The sequence below is a fragment of the Pan paniscus genome, chromosome 11 (genome assembly GCF_029289425.2).
Source record: "Pan paniscus chromosome 11, NHGRI_mPanPan1-v2.0_pri, whole genome shotgun sequence".
NCBI lineage: Eukaryota > Metazoa > Chordata > Mammalia > Primates > Hominidae > Pan > Pan paniscus.
In genome coordinates, this window is record NC_073260.2 from 116,231,830 (window position 1) to 116,249,233 (window position 17,404).

A 17,404-nucleotide genomic window follows, 5' to 3' on the forward strand; every position below is an offset into this window, starting at 1 on the left:
AGCAAGAGAATTGCTTGAACCTGGGAGGTGGAAGTTGCAGTGAGCTGAGATTGTACCACTGCACTCCAGCCTGGGCAACAGAGCGAGGCTCAGTCTCAAAAATAATGAAATAATAAAATTCAAATTGCTTGACCCCACCCCTTGAGTTTCTGATTCTCTAGGTTGGGGTGGGGCCTGAAAAATTGCATTTCTAACAGTTTCCTACATGCTGCTGATGCTGCTGGTCATGGGGCCGCACTTTGAGAACCACCAGATCTCTAAGATCCCTGCCGAATCTAAAATCTGATTCAATTTTATATTACGTTTTTTTTTTTTTTCCTGAGAGGATTTAAACCAGAAAATAAAGTTAAATATTGGTTTCATAAAATTTATTAGTAGAAGTCTAATAAACTATGCAAGAATAGAAAGGTTGCATATCTACTCTGTGATTAGGCTAACTGAATTAAAATATTCAATTCTAGGTCCTCAATTCATAGAAAAAAGAGTACTGAAATTAACATTGATCAAGAAGCTATTATTTAAAATGTATTTTGCTGACAGTATCATAGAAAACTTAGGAAATGGGTTTACATTTTACAGGTGAGAAAACAGAGGCTCTGGAAGAATAAATAAATGATGTATTTAAGATACAAGCTGCAGGTGGAAGAGCCAGAGTTAGTATCTCTAAATTCCATAAAATTTTTGTTTGCCAGCCTGGTTCTTTCATAAAATGAGTACATCACATCAAAGACCATGTGCTCTGTTATGCTTAATTGAAAACTAAACAGTCAGTTTCATCAACTCAGTCAGGACTTTAAATTATGTTTAAACTATTTTAACCGGTAAGAAGTGAACCTTCAAGAAAAAAAAAAATGATGGGGGGAATTTTAAAGTGTAGTAAGTCTTTAATTCCATGAGCCAAAACTGAATTTCTTCCCCAGGCTGTAACTTTCAACCGTTAGAGATACGTGGTTGGAGATGGTGTCTATGAGGTCACATTGCATCCTCTTCCCTTAGAACTATGTCATGTGTGAAACAGACACTAAATAAAGTGAGCATCAGAGTAGAAGTGTCGCAATCCAAAACGATGCCAGGAGTCATACCATGCAAGAATCTGAAGGGTATAATGATCTGTATGTATAGACTAAAAAATACGGGACTTAGTAGAATTACTCTCAAAGACCAAGAAGTATTGGTTTCCTTTGTTACTTAGGGGAAAGGGAGGGACTGGGAGTAGGCTATTGACCAGATTTTGTGGATACCAAACCCTGTAGGATACTTACATTCATTTTGTCAGAGTTTGTAAATGTTGAGTGTGGGGCTTGCATTGTAATTAGCATTATGCCTAGTATTAATGGAAATGTATGCTGCATCCCTGAGAATTATCAGGGTAATAAGCATCCTATTCCCAATATCTTCCTCCCTATATGAGGTAGATTAAGTCTGCAAAGAGAAGCATTTATTGGCCCCGAAAAGGGATGCACCATATAGCGTCCCTAGTATTGAGAAAAAAACTTCATTTTCCTTGAATGGGTTCCTTACTAAGGAGCAGTTTGTTCATCCCTGCTCACCACATTCTCTCCATTTCCAAAACAGACAGAGCCAATAAAAGGAACTATTGCTTGTCTCAAATGCAGTATATTTGCTGCTTATATGTTCTTTGATGAATTCAGCCCTCGGTTTATCCCTCTTCAGGGGTTCCAGTCCAGTAAGGAAGGCAGCTTGGGGTCTCCAAATAGGCCTAGACTCCATGAGTGAGGCTGCCAAGGCATTTGATAGAATGAACATTGCCAAGCTGTTCCTGCATCTCTTGGTGAGCTGCTAAAATGAGGCATTGTCTTCAAACAGAGGGAATAGCTTTAACTTCAAAGAATTTGTATTCATTTTCTGGTAAAGTTGTTAGGAAAAACAGCTCATCCACAGCAGTGACTGGAGAATGAGGAAAAGAGTTGGTGTGTCCCCAGAAACTCTGCCCTTCGAATTGTTGGCACTGCAGTGTGATCCCACAGCATGCTGGGTTCCTCATGACTTTGTCAGTTATGGAAGGCATCTCAGGTTCTTTGTAGCGTAGAGCTTATGTAAAATAGATATCCATGAGTTAATCCATCAGCAGATTAAATACCCTTCCAGTTACTCAAATATAGTAATTTTATAAATTTCTTTGATAAAAGTAGATTTTCAGATGCTGCCACTCATCATCTATATATTTTAGTGCTTTTGAGTATTTCTATATAATTATATTTAATACCGTAAACTATAAGTGCTGTAATTTCCTTTGACCTGTGTTGCAGTTGGATACATTACTTGATCAGAGCTCTCAATGAATCATTTTACGCACACGTATTTAGTTAATTGGTTATTTTTTTCCCGCCTGTGTTTATATGTAATATACTCTATAAGGAAAGGAAATCAGCCTGCGTGCAGCTGAGTCTGGTAGAAGAGCAATTAAGTTCTATCAGAACAAACAGCTGTCAATAATGAGGTCTGAATTAAAATTACTACCAAAGAAAGGAATCTAGACATCTGCAGGAAATGTGAAAATATTTTTATAACCTAATAGCTGAGATCTGGACAGGGGTATCACTGAGTTTTCCCAGCTGTACCTGCAATGTATTTTGAAATATTCCCAGACTGAAAGAACACTGAAACTTATTGCATGAACTAGACTGCATTTAAAAAATAATAATGTTGGCTGCCTTTGAACAGTGTGTATTTTGATTTCATGTAATCAGCATGAAAACTTTCTATTTCAAACTATTTTGCTGTGCCCCTTGGTCATAAAATGAGGCTTAAAAATAGTTCTGTTATCTTTGTTTGGTGTCTTTCCAATCTGGGTTCTATTGCTTAGATATTTTTCTTTCTGTCTTTAGAAAAATACTTTTAGGTCTTATTACATGGTATCTGATTTGCTCGCATTTGGGGTTGTTTCTTGCAAAGAAAACTCAAAACGTGGGCTTTGGGCATCTGAGTTTTATTACAAGATAATTCCATATATTTTCAGGTATCTGGAGATAGTAAAGTATTTGGTCTTAAAAAAAAAATGAAAAGCAAACTTTACGTTTTTGAAAGCAGCCCTTTGCGGTCTCTCCTTTCCATTGAACTTTACATTGCTAAGGACAAAAAATCCTTATGAATGAAAGATTTTGATTTTTTTAAATTTATGTGTATGTATGTAAACACACACATATGTACATTATTATGAGTGTATTCTGTGCACCTTTTTGTCTTTATTTACATATAAAAATGTTAGGAATGTGCCTGTATCCTCATTACCCAAAGTGTGGCCCAGCGACCAGCCATATCAGCATTGCTTTAGAACTTGTTGGAAATGCACAATCTTTGGTCCCACCCCAGACTTACTGAATAAGAACCTCTGGGACAGAGCCCAGGTCTCCGTGCTCTCACAGTCCCTAGCAGCATGTTCAGACTACTTGAACATATAATGTATATATGCCTGGGGTACACTGCATGGCGATTGATACATAGAAGAGGAATCTCCCATTTTGCATCCATTGAGTTGAATTATTGAATATTAACCTTCAGCTTTTTGGTGTCACAGTCTCTTAACTGTTTCCCATCTTCTAGTATTATTCTGCATGAGAGGCAAACTCTGTCCTCTCTACTGTCATCCTTAAACATGACCAGTAGGTTATTCTAAATATACTTAATACTAGCTCTTATTTATTCGTCAGTATGTATGCATACCACTCTAACGAAAGGTCAACCATAGACCAAAATATTCTAAAAGAGATAGAGCTGACATAAATGTAACTAGCTGATACATAACCAGGTATGTTAGTCTGAAGAAAAGAGGTTTATTTGGCCTACAACCTGTTCTGGCAGGCAGTACAGCAAGCTTGATACTGGCATTTGCTTCTCTTGAGGGCCCCAGGAAGTTTGGTGGAAGGCAAAAGGGGAGCCAGTGTATCAGAAGGCAAAAGGGAGCAAGAGAGAGACAGGAGAGGTGCCACACTATTTTAAACAATCAGTTCTCATGTGAACTCAATATCCCTCATTACCACAGTGAGGGCACCAAGCCTTCATGAACGATCCACCTCCCATGCTCCAAACACTTCCCACCAGGCTCCACTTCCACCATTGAGGATCATATCTCAACATGAGATTTGGAGGGTACACATATCCAAACTATATCACCAGGTTCACAAAGATCTATTTTGGCAGTGCTTTAAAAACCACTTCATTCATTTATTTTTCAGTAGTGCAGTAGAGTGGGAGAGCTAATGTTTCATGAATAAAAGACAATTACAGGAACAGCATTTCTCTCTTGGACCAACATTCTTACAGCCTAAATTGATTGATAGAATCGTGGACCTTGGGTCCATCTGGGGAGCTCGAAGGAAAACTGTCATCTGTTCATAGTAAAACTCCCATTGGTGGAAGTGAGAGTCTGGTGGAAGGGGAGACGTGGACCCAAGTCTTAGCTCCCTAGTGACAGCCACGTGATCTTCATCAAATTCTTAAGCCTGTAAATATATGCAACTACTTGAGTCAAACCAACCAACAAACAGGAAAACCTTAGTATTTTAACAGTACCTTTATTCAAGGAGTTCAAAGGCCCAGATGCTCCAAAATTTATTAGAAACTGAGGTTCAATGATTAGTACAGGAAAGAAAAAGAAAATTCTTTAAGTCTTGAAGCAGATTAGAAGAAAATTCAGTTATGTGGATAGCCATTTATAATTGAAAAGTAGAAACATTACTATTATTTAAATTTTTCGTATTGGTGTTATTTCATGAAATTTTCGTCCGTCTTGTAGGACAACCATTACCAGTCATGGTATACAGTTATTTCATTGGATGAATGTGTTACATAAAGTTTTTCTGTTTATTTTGCTGTTACTTCATGTGTTTGACTTTGTGGAAGGGAATCCCATTTTACATTTTGCATTGATGAACTATGAATTCTAGCACCTTATAATTACAATAGAAAGGTTATGAAAAAGTGAAAAAAAGAATAAGGAGTACCTAGCAATGATCTTAAACTTCTAAGTTTTGGATAAATATAAATAAGGTATTAAAAATTTCAATTTATTATGTAATAAATAAAAGACATATTTAAAAAATATGATTGCTTGAACCTGGGAGGTGGAGGTTGCAGTGAGCTGAGATCGCACCACTGCACTCCAGCCTGGCAACAGAGTAAGACTCCTTCTCAAAAAAAAAAAAAACATATATATATATATATATATATATACACACATACACACATATATATACATATATACACATATATACATATATACACATATATACATATATTTTTTTTTTTGAGAAGGAGTCTCAAAAAAATGCGTATATGTATACGAATGTGAGTAGGCAAAAGGGTTAGAAGAGGCAATGGGCAGTACTGGCTGGGTGCAGTGGCTCATGCCTGTAATCCCACCACTTTGGGGGGCTGAGGCGGGCAGATCACCTGAAGTCAGGAGTTCGAGACCAGCCTGGCCAACATAGTGAAACCCCATCTCTACTAAATATAAGGAAAATGAGCCGGGTGTAGTGGCGTGTGCCAGTAATCCCAGCTACTCAGGAGGCTGAGGCAGGAGAATCACTTGAACCCAGGAAACGGAGTTTACGATGAGCCAAGATCACACCAGCACACTCCAGCCTCCTGGGCAGCAGAGTGAGACTCCATCTCATTCATTCATTCATTCATAAATAAATAAATAAATAGGCATACTGATTCATAATTCAGAAACCCATGAGTTTAAGAAGCCGGATCAGAAGCCATAACAGGCCTCTACAAAACCAACACAAAGGCCTGCTGGAGGTTGCTAGGGTGTTGCAAACAATCATAAACTGATTGTATTGAGAGCGAGATTCTCACTGCCTTATAAAAGCTTGCAGGAGTCAAACAAAAGGACAAAATGAAACAAGGAACCACAGATTTAGAGCCTTCCAAACTATTGGACAATACCATTTAAATAACGATAATAGCCTTTTTCTTTTATTTATTTATTTTTTGAGACGGAGTCTTGTTCTGTCACCAGGCTGGAGTGCAGTGGTGTGATCTCAGCTCACTGCAGCCTCCACCTTCTGGGTTCAAGCGATTCTCCTGTCTCAGCCTCCCTAGTAGCTGGGACTGCAGGCATGTGCCACCACGCCCAGCTAATTTTTGTAGTTTTAGTAGAGACGGGGTTTCACCACGTTGGCCAGGATGGTCTCAATCTCTTAACTTCGTGATCCGTCTGCCTCAGCCTCCCAAAGCGCTGGGATTACAGGCATGAGCCACCATGCCTGGGCAATAATAGCATTTTTAAAAAAGAAAAACCAAAAAACTCCTGGCATTTGTGTACATAGTAAAATCTTGTCTGTGTGGGAAAATGATATGCCTTACAAACTAATCAAAGTTGCTAAAGTTCAAATGCCCTCCAAGTACCTTCCAGTGGCTCCTCTCTTTGAATCTTGCTTAACCTGAATCAGGAGTAATAGCATTTATATTTCTAATGACAAGCCTGCTGTGTGGACTGAGCAGGTTGCACACGTTGTATGTAGTCCATGTGATTGTAACTTCCTTTGGGTTGAGCAGTATACAACCCACGCAGCTTTACTTCGCAGGCCTGGTAAATGGTTGTCTCCTCTTTCAAAAAGTGGGCAATTTTGTATCACTCTAAACAGAATTTAGAATACGGAGTGAGCTGGTATGGTTTACAAGGAAGATCTCTGTGTGAATGATATAGTTCTCTAAACTTCCGTAGCATCATTTGATTGACCTCTATTCAGATTCAAGTCAACTACCAATTATCAGAGCCAGCTGAGTCTGCTCTATCCATGCCTAATGGCCTGTTCTATCCATCTGTAAAATGAGACCTGCTGCGGCATATTCAGGTGTTCTTTACGCGAACATATTAGCCTTCTAATTTATCATGAGAGTCACATTTTAAGAATAATAGGGAGTGTGTTCAGCAGATAATGTTGGGACAAAGCCAAGATCATGCAGAAGTCTTTGGAAGATTTTGGTTTGAGTCTACATATTTGAAAAAAAAAAATCAGATTAGGCCCATGTGGATTTTTTTTTTTTTCTTTCTTGAGACGGAGTTTTGGTTTTTTAGGAAATTACCTTTTCACCAAGCATGGAAAAATAAAACACCCAAAGGGATATAACCTGGTAGCTCATCCCCGATCTTTCAGTATTCTATACAAGGATCCTTATCAGGCAGTTTGGGAACTTTGTGCTTAGTTTCTGCCCCTTCTCTGTTGATGAAATGTGAACTTCCTTTATCCTCAGAAGACACCACTCAAGTGTACTACATTTTACCTTTCTGGAGTGATCATGGCTCTGGGTCATCTCCCTAACTCTAGATTTTTTTTTTTTTTAACTCTTTGTCAAGCATTCTCCTCTCTACAATGACTCCTATATCCCCTTACTTTCTGATATCCACTCTTTAAAAGCCAGCACCAGATGGCAGGACTAAGTCTGGGCTACACAGGAGCTGCCAACATCACCCAGACTTCTGACAGTCCATCACTGAGCAAGGCAGTATTCCTGAGCTACAGTTAATTAGGTTCCATCTTTTCTCTCTGTGTCTTTGGAGCCTCAACTCTTTATTGAACTGTAATTATGATATTTATTATAGTAACTTTTTACCCATTGCTTTATATTTCTTCTTAATTCCATTATTAGATTATTATGTTATCCTTGTTAAAAAGAAAGCTACAAAAAAATACTTCAACTAAAGTGAAAGTTTATCTGTACTGCCACCATTACCGATCCTTCTCAGAACTATTCTGATTTGTGTATCTTTTCAGACCATGTTTTGTGCATTAACGTGTACAAATAGAGATATGTAATCTTGAATGGACTTTTAAAACAATATAAGTGGTCTTATGTTATATATATTGTTCTGCAATATATTTAAGTGGGCTTGACAATGTCTTAGATGCTATTTTGGAGAGGGTCAATACATGGATTCACTTCATTCTTTTTAACTGCTACATCACATCCATGGTATTGATATACCATAGTTTATTCAACTAGTTCCCTAGCCATGATTGTTTTACTAAGTTAACTTGCTGCATCAACAATGCTACAATAAAATCTCTTTCTACTCTCTTTGTGCATATGTGTAGATAGACCTCCGTGCTAGGTTTCTAGAGTTGGAGGTGCTGGGTCAAAGAGTATGTGCATTTAAAATTTTAATGAAGATTGCAAAACTACCCCTTAAAACTGCTATAACTACTATATATTACTTAGTGTAGGCATATAGTGTATGTTGAATAGCATGGATAAATTTGACTGCGTATCAATGACAATTTGTTCAATTTTTTTTTAATTTTAATTTTGTAATATATAAAAGTTAGACAGGTGAATATTTTGTCAAAGAAATTAATATAATTTCTCTAGTTATCCTAGGTAAAAGAGATGCTAGAAGAAACTAACCTATCTGTGGGTCTGTTTTTTGTAGTGAACCCCAAATATTGTAGAGATGCCCAGTATCTGCTTATAAAGTTAAATGTTGATTTTTATCAAAGAATGAAAGAAGAGTTTCACAATGGCAGCCTCATCAGAGTCACATCACAGTTTTATTAAAAGAGTCACCTAATCTTATAAACCTGAGTCATAAAACTCAATCTATTCTCATAGATGTCAAATACTTGTAGTTCATATACCATTATGATAGGTGAACTATATCCAATCAAATTATAAGCTGACATATGTATAAAATGCTCACAATGATTTTTTTAGTCCATATTTTACTGTCTTGGCACCCAACTAAATGATGTGTGAAATATCCTAATTCTATTGTCTTTCTTTGCCAGATCAGTGAAGTACCAGTAAAGGGTCAGCATTAAAACTCCACCACATTAATCCGAAAAGCCAACTTTTAAACACATCTCCAGAATGACTTTAGCATAAAACAGTCCCTGTATGCCTCTTAATTTTTTCTTTTTGCACATTACTACTGTATCTCATCACGGGACATTAAGCCTGTTTCAACTCGTGGGACTAACTCAATCATGTTTTTAGAAATTGAAAACAAATGTCGTAACTGGATGAATGATAATATTGAAGTAATAACAATTTCCTAGTAGGCATACTTGTTTAATGGATTGCATAGTCTTTCAGCTTGTAAACACTGGAACGTCTATCACTTACTGAAATTAAAAAAAAAAAACACTAAAGTTTAGCAATAATTTAGTTTGCTGCTGAAGTCAAACAAATATAGAGTTTGTGTTCTGATTCTCATTAGTGGAATCGTTGTCCTCACTGGAAAATAAAAAGTTGATTTTACTTTAGGGATAACAGAGACCAACATAATGCTAGACTCGATATAAACGTGCCGTTCTCTTTTTGCTGGAATTTTCTGTAACATAACATAATAAATGTACTAAATTGTGCTGGCCTCAGCCTGAAGCACAGGGTTATGCACTCCTTTTTTAAAAAGATATTTAGAAAAATCTGTCTCAGTGCTTGGCAACTACTCTGACAGAAAACAGATAAAAATAAGGGTGGTTTATCAGTTTTGCTGTTCTTATCATGTTTCAAGTTGAAGGCTGTTGAAATGATGAAAAACAAACAGCACTAAATAGGGTTCCGTCATTATCACTGCAATGGAGAGCTGAGTTTTTCAGGATCAAAGAAAAATGCATTTGCTTTTAGAAGTACAATCCTTCATTTTGAGAGGTGCACTGCACTCAGATACTGATGGGTGAACAAAAAAAGAGTAAATTGGAGAAGGAAACAAAATAAATATATGCTGCTGTGGGAACTTGGAAATGAAAACAAAAGTAGGCTGGGATACTTTTAAAAGCTCTGAATTTTCAACATTCAATTTCTTAAGGAAAAAAAAAAAAGTGCCGGAGGTTTGTTCTTTCTCAGCAATTGGAGTGAAGCATAAGCACAGGTTGTTTGCATCTCATCAAATTATAAGCATTCCTTTATCTTTGTAAACATGTATCAAAGGAATTTTCCCATGCTGGGGGCTTCGGGGAAATGTTCCCCTATGTGTTATTGATCTGGGAGAGGGCTTGCTATTTTTAAAGTTTTTTAAATTTTTTTTTTATAAATGTTGTCACTCGAGTTGAGCACCTTCAATTTCCCTGGCATGGAAATTGCCAAACAGTAGAGACAACGAAGCTGTTGTCTTTTCCCTGGAGGAGAGCACCAACTGGCATAAGGATAATAACCAGAAAACAAAACTAAAGTAAGGCAGTTGCTGAAAAAATAGTTATAAATTGTCAAAAGAGTCCAAGGAGGAATCAATCAAAAGGAAATGTTGATTCAGGGTGCAGCAGTTGAGGTGAATCTTGAAGGAAAGTACATGTCAACAGATGAGAAGGAGGTAGAAGGTCCAGCGTCACAAACGCCCAGAGGTGGGAAAGCATAAAACATGTTTAATTTGAACTAGTGCTGAGGAACAGCCAAGAATCTTGTAATGAAAATATTACCTGAGGGCCCTGCGGTTTTAACAGTGAGACCAATGCCTAAAGCATATCTAGATGAAATTTTTGAACCTCCAAGTTAGTTAAAGAAACAACCCCCAATTACTTGGGGCAAAAATTACTATTAAAAGACCAGAAACCAGACTGGCCTATGACTTTGTCAAAGGACGACAAAGACCATGAAGCAATGTATTTAGAGTTTAAAGAGATAATATTGGAGCCCAGTAATCCTGCACAAAACCAAGTTGTTGGCCATATGTAAAGAAAAAAAGAAACCCACAAAGGGTTTCTCAGATATATAAGGCATCAGAAAAAGTAGCATCCATGCATATCTTATATAAAGCATTATTCAAAGACATATTCCAGCCAACCAATAGATGCATCAAAATAAACTCAACAATAGATGAGCCATGTCAGAAAGATAAACTGTGAAACATGTAAGGCAGAATTATTCTAAATAAATGCTGCTGATGTGGTTATAAGTTTAATAAAAATGTCATAGCCAGTCCCTAAAATGGAAAATAACTATGTGGAACATGCCCTCTTTTTCCCTCACTGCCTTTCAGCCGATGGCTTTCTGTTAGTTATTCAAATGTGCTATGTTGTCTATTCTAGCACGTTTTTTTAGGATATCTTTTCAAAAGCTTTTCCACCCTCTTTATTTAGCAAACAGTTACTTGACCTTTAGGTATTGCGTTAGTCTGCTGGGGCTTCCATAACAAAATACTCCGAACTGAGTGGCTCAAACAACAGAAACTTACTTTCTCACCATTCAGGATGCTGGAAGTCCAAGATGAAGGTGCTGGCAGAGTTGGTTTCAGGAGAGGCCTCTCTTCCTGGCTTTTAGATGACTGCTTTCTCACTGTGCCGTCACATGGCCTTTCCTCTGTGTATGCATAGAGAAAAAGATCTCTGGTGTCTCTTCCTCTTACAAGGACATCCATCCTATCTGGTTAAAGCTCCCACCTTGTGACTTCATGTAACCTTAATTACCTCCCTAAAGGCCCTGTGTCCAATACAGTCACACTGGGGGTTAGCGTTTCAACATATGAATTTTGAGAAGAAAAACACAATTCAGCCCATAACAGATTTCAGTTTCAATGGCACTTCCTCAAAGGTGCTCTACCAGCATCCTTCACATTTGTCTCACAGCGCCGCTTGAGATTTGTAATTAGATGTTTATTCATGTAATTATTTAATGTCAGATTCTCCCACTAAACTGTAAGCTCCGACAGGAAAGATCACGTTTGTTCTGCTCATTCCTTCTTCGATGTCTCAGCACATGGTAGGCACTCAGTAAATGTTTGTGGAATAGTAGGCGACAGAGTCATGAAAATACAACAAATATGGATGGAAGAACAAAGTTAGGAACTCTTCCTGTCTGTCCCTGGATGGTGGGAACGGATGCTTTAGCATAGTCATATGTGCTGGTAAATATGTAAAAACCTGCTCTCTGGGGAGAAAAAAAGTAGTATTTCCTGATTTCTTTGGTGTAAATATTCCCATGGATGATTTCAAGCTACAAACATGAGGTCACTAGAGAGAGACGATCACCAGCACATCATTAGTGTAGTCCCCCCCTATCCGCAGGGGATATGATCCAAGATCCCCAGTGGATGCCTGAGTCCCCAGAGAGTACCAAGCTCACTTGCCATCAGTCATGACATGTTTCTGTTCATGTATTTCACCCAAAATTTAATGCCTTTTTCATCTTAACTAAGTGCTTATCACATACTATGGCCGTAACTTTTGCAGTTTGAGGTGCAACAGCAGAACAATCATGAATTTCTTTTTCCTTCTTCACAATTTTACATATAGAAGATTGATTCTTACCATAGATCTTAGCAACCTCAGCATACGATTTCTCTTTCTTTCCTTATTGAAAACTTTCACCTTTTCACTTAAAGGAAGCACTTTGCAGCTGCTTTTTGGCATATCCAAATTGCCCAGATCACTACTCTTGCACTTTGGGGCCATCAAGTAAAATAAGGGTTAGTTGAAGACAAACACTACAATACCAGGGCAGTCCATCGGATAACCGAGATGGCTACTAAGTGACTAACAGGCAGGCAGCCTGTATAGCATGGATACACTGGACAAAGGGATTGATTCACACCCTGGGCTGGATGGAAAGGGAGGGCTTGAGATTTCACCACACTTTTCAGAAAGGTATGTCATTGAAAACTTATTTCTGGAATTTTCCATTTAATATTTTCAGACCGTGGTTAACCGCAAATAACTGAGATTGCAGAAAGTCAAAACCATAGATAAAAGGGGACTACTCAGTGTGATGTTTTCACCTCAAGAGCATAAAATAATTTGAAACAATTAAGAAACAATGAGTTTTATATATTACCTTTATTTTTAATATATTTATTTCAGCAAATAATCCCTGAAAATGTAAGGATTGGCTTTTGCTAGCTCTAGCACACCACTGATGGGGAGTTGAAGAAAATCGTGGAGTTTGAATACATAGCAATTTATAATTTATTATTTTGCAGGGTAAGAGGCAAAAAGAGTCTAAGATGATTTTTCAGTTTTAAACCTGAGTGTCAAGGAGAGCCTGAGAGTGGGAGGAGCAGATTTGAAAGGAGAAGATGCTGATTAAGCTTAGAATCTTTATTTTTGATAAACTTGAAGACAGTTTGAAATATAGATCTCCACTTGTGCTGAAAAAGAAAGGCATCACTTTAGGAATCCTTTGGAGACTACTACTGAGAGAAAGAAGGACAGAACTTTTGGAGCATTATCTACATTTTGGGGACTGGCAGAGATATGTAATCTGTGAAATTGATACAGATGGAAGAATCCAGAGAGGCAGGTAGAGAATTAGCACTGGAGTCAAATAAAAAAAAACAAAACGAAACATACTGAGGCACAGTCTGAACGGATGCCAGTAGATTTCTGAAGATGACATTTAGAGTTCATCTTTGATTTCGATTTCAAACGTGGTAGGAATTCTACCCTGTTACAGAATCAATGGAACCGTGATCCAGGATCATGATACGATTATTTTGGGCTGATTTCGTGTACTACCTGTTTTGGATTATTTTGTGTCTGGAGTAATGCCACAATCTCCACCCTTGCTACCATTAACCCCAAGGGAGTATCTGATGTTTCCCATACTCCCTTGACTAGTGTCCTTAAAACCAAGGATAGAAAGCTTTTCTAGGAACCTGCATTAGGGATAGTCAAATGCTGCCAATGAAATATCACAGACGAGCGCTCTACAGGAAAGTCACCATATTTGGCAATGACTGCTGACCTAAATGGTGGAAAGCATTGTGAAGCACTGGGGGTGCTGGGAACAGGGTGCTAAATTTTAACACCTCAGAACCTGCATTTGAGTCTTCTCTGCTATCCAGGTATGGCGTGCATGACTGTAGGACTTCAGGGCAGTTCCCAAGTGTTGTCAGAGAAGGGGAAAGGAAACCAACATTTACTGAATGCTTCTTAGGTGTCAAGCACTGTGGTAGGAAGGCCCTTGCCTGCCATCTCATTTGCCACGATGATAAATGTGAACGCAGAAAGCTCCTCAGGTATAAGGCACATTTATTGGAAAGAAGGCAGAGGAAAGGAAGAGCAGCTTGAGAGAGTAGATGAAAGCAAGATTTTAAAAGCCAAATCTCAAATGTTTCTAAAGTAATTCTGTCATAATTTTCCCAGCATTACATTGCTTGTTTCTCATTGTCAGCTTTAGAGACTGAATGTTAAAAATGGAGTTTGTACCTAGAAAGTAACTGCCTTTTCCATTATGTTTGCAAAACACTTGGTATTTTTAATTTAGCCTTAAGACTTACTGGATAATTAGACTCACTAGAAAATTAAGATTAATAAGAGTTAACTGTCACTATCATTTAAGAAATATGGGAATATAAGGAAGGGGTTAAAATGTCTTTCTCAAGGACACACAGCCATTGATGTCTGAAGAGGTACCTTAAGCCTCAAGGTCTTGCTTCAAGCGAAAACACTTACTTATTTAATGTTTAAATCCCTCAAGAATTCTTCATCCTAGAAAAAGGTAACACATTAAGTTCCAAACGTCAGCTCCTTCCCTATCTTCCATATGAATAGCAAGATTGGGCAGTTAACAATATTTTGAATTGTGGGGAAAAAAAATAGGTTTTGTTCAAGTCATAGCCTCTGTTATTTCTTTTCATCCCACAATTCATGATTTGGACTCAAACGTATTTGATTTTTTTCCCTTATTTTTTGGAAAAAAAAATCACCATTATGAAAAGGTTGATACTGTTTAGAGTTGGAGTTATTCCTACCAATTTTGCAAGATTCTGTAGCATCTTTCTGCCAGAATATAGAACCATGCATCATCCAGACATTTGAATGGTCCCCGATGCATATTTTGAGAAAATAGTCCTGCCATTATCTAGAATTGACTTGATGTATAGGGCTCAGTTCTAAGGTTTACAGTGTGGTTTCCACTGGGAAGAACTGCATAAAACTGTGTCCATTAGAAACGATTCACAGCTGCAATGAAGACAATTTAGAAAGACAACACAGAAAGAACGAAAGATGTTACTTGGAGTCTCAGGACCTGCCAAACATGGAGTTTGAAAGAAACCCAGAAAGACAAATCTTTTCCAGGTTGAGTCTGACTTAGGTTCCTTTAACTGCAATCTGATGGCATATCAGGAGACCAGCAAAGAGACTACTTAAAGTGATTTTCCTGTCTCTTTATTCCTGATCAAACACTATGCAGAGGAGTCCTCGGGTACTCCTTACATAATTCCAAACCCTTGTCAAATGTAGGATTTTGCATGGTCTGAAGAGTCCTGCTTCCTAAGTAGGCTTACCTTACCGGGACGGGCTGCTCATTACTGCAGGCATCTCAAGCCAGTCACTAATTTGTTTACTTATTTCACAAACACTGTTGAGCACTTACTGCATGCTTTGTGTAGGGCACACAAATATTTTTTTTAAGGCAGTTCCTGCTCTCAAGATGATGTATGCTGTTGTTTATGGATGGCTGCCCTAAATTAATAATATAATTTGGTTAGAATTGTAGTAAAGGGGTATTTGAGGGCAACCAGGGATCTGAGGCAGAGGGTGATTAAAACCACCTGGGAGGGTAGGAATGGGGAATGTCGGGGAAAACTCGCCATCTAACAGGTTTCTTTAGAACCAACTAAATAAAATGAGACTTCATGGATCTCAAGGAACTGGAACCACCAGGCTGACTTTGCTCTATATTAATGTTTGCATCAGGTTACCAATTGGTCTGTGCTAAGGTATGTGCTATCATTTGTAGGACTCTCTGTCTCAGAAGGCTTTTGCATGATATATCAATGTCATGTCAATTTGTGGGTTTATACTTGGGATTGGATTCTTGGCATCAGTATTCAGGGGCCCTGTGGCATAGGACATAAAAAAGTAACCTATTTTAAAGTAGTGGTTATATCAAATTCCCAGCTAGTTAGCCCAGTCTATAAACCACAGAGCTCCTGTATGCAAGCTAGCTTTGATATACACTGTTCAGCAGTTAAATAAAGGTATTATTTTGTTTAAAAAAAATTATCTCTTACTGCCTTGCAGCCACTATGATACCAAACAGAAACTGCCATTTCAGTTGAGACAGGCACCCTGGTGAGCATTAACTTATTTGTTTTGGAGTTCTGGTATCTTCGTTGCAAAGGTGCCTTGCCAGACCTATGAAAATTTCACATGTAGCTCCCAGAGGCAGCAGTGTGATTACCAAAGCCATCCGTCCTTTGTTCATACTATAACATCTTTAATTCCTCATCCTTCCTGTCCTTCAAGTCCTACTTCAAATGCCACATCATATACAAAACTAATACATCCTTTTTCTTTCTTGTTTAGAAATAGCTGTGTATAAAGTATTACGTCCCTTCGATACACTCTGAGCTCTTTAGAGATAGCATCTAAGTCATCTTGATGTCCTATCCCCTATTTCACTTAGCAGAGTACTTCATTGTTTATTGAATGAAGAAATGGACAGATCAATGAGGGATGGACAATAAATGAACACATAGATACACAGATGACAGGAAACATAGCATGTAGCAAATGAAGGAGGCTGTCTGTTGCCTGTTACCTAAGATGGTAATATATACCTATTATATACCTATTCCTGTTGATGACATGTTTACCAGCCTGATAAACACGCATGATCGGGAAGAGAAAGTATTTTGGATTGAACCATACTTGACACATAAATGTCCTCAGCCTGAAGGGTTTGATAAATAGGAAGCATCCGAGGTTTAGCTTGAGACTGTAAAAACAATCTTTATGTTTTGTACATGGGACGAAAACAGATTGAGAGAGTTTGCAAGAACTATAGCCTAGCCAGATCTGGACCAATATATAAAACTATCTTCTAAATATGGACAGACTAAATGTTTGTATTTTTTTCATAATGACTTCAAAAGTTTTCGAAATAATGTTCACTTTGTATTGCATGATCAAGGAACATAGTGATTATGGATTTAATATTTTTTACATTTTAAAACTAAACTAATTTTACTCAGTCTTTTGTTCCCTGTCCTCTGATTATGGTGCCTAGATAATACTTTTGACTTTAGAGTATTACAAAGTCATCCCAATAGCTATTTGAGTAGAAGTAATGGATGTAAGGTCTAGTTAATAAGAATAATAAAAATACTTTTATTATGTATTGATTTTCTGATAGGTTTATTTGGGCTTTTCTTCTCTATTTTCCTCATAGCGCGGGAGTTGGCCGGACTGGTTGCTTCATCGTCATAGATGCCATGTTAGAAAGAATAAAGCATGAAAAAACTGTAGATATTTATGGCCATGTAACTTTAATGAGAGCCCAGAGGAACTATATGGTTCAAACAGAAGACCAATACATCTTTATCCATGATGCACTGTTAGAAGCAGTGACTTGTGGAAATACCGAAGTGCCAGCTAGAAACTTGTATGCCTACATTCAGAAGCTGACACAAATAGAAACGGGAGAGAATGTCACAGGAATGGAGCTCGAATTTAAGGTATGGTGTTGGATGTGATGTGGTTATTCAGGAGCAAGT

At 37.8% G+C, this 17,404-nt stretch overlaps 1 protein-coding gene across 43 annotated transcripts in view; it reads left to right on the forward strand.

Annotated features, from left to right (window-relative positions):
• Positions 1–17,404, forward strand: part of PTPRD (protein tyrosine phosphatase receptor type D) — a 2,308,100-nt gene that overhangs the window by 2,263,335 nt on the left and 27,361 nt on the right. For all 43 annotated transcript variants that reach the window (XM_055092146.2, XM_055092147.2, XM_055092152.2 and 40 more), the window contains one exon: positions 17,080–17,365. In XM_055092146.2, coding sequence (XP_054948121.1) covers positions 17,080–17,365 — 286 coding nt within the window. The remainder of the gene's footprint in view (positions 1–17,079; positions 17,366–17,404) is intronic.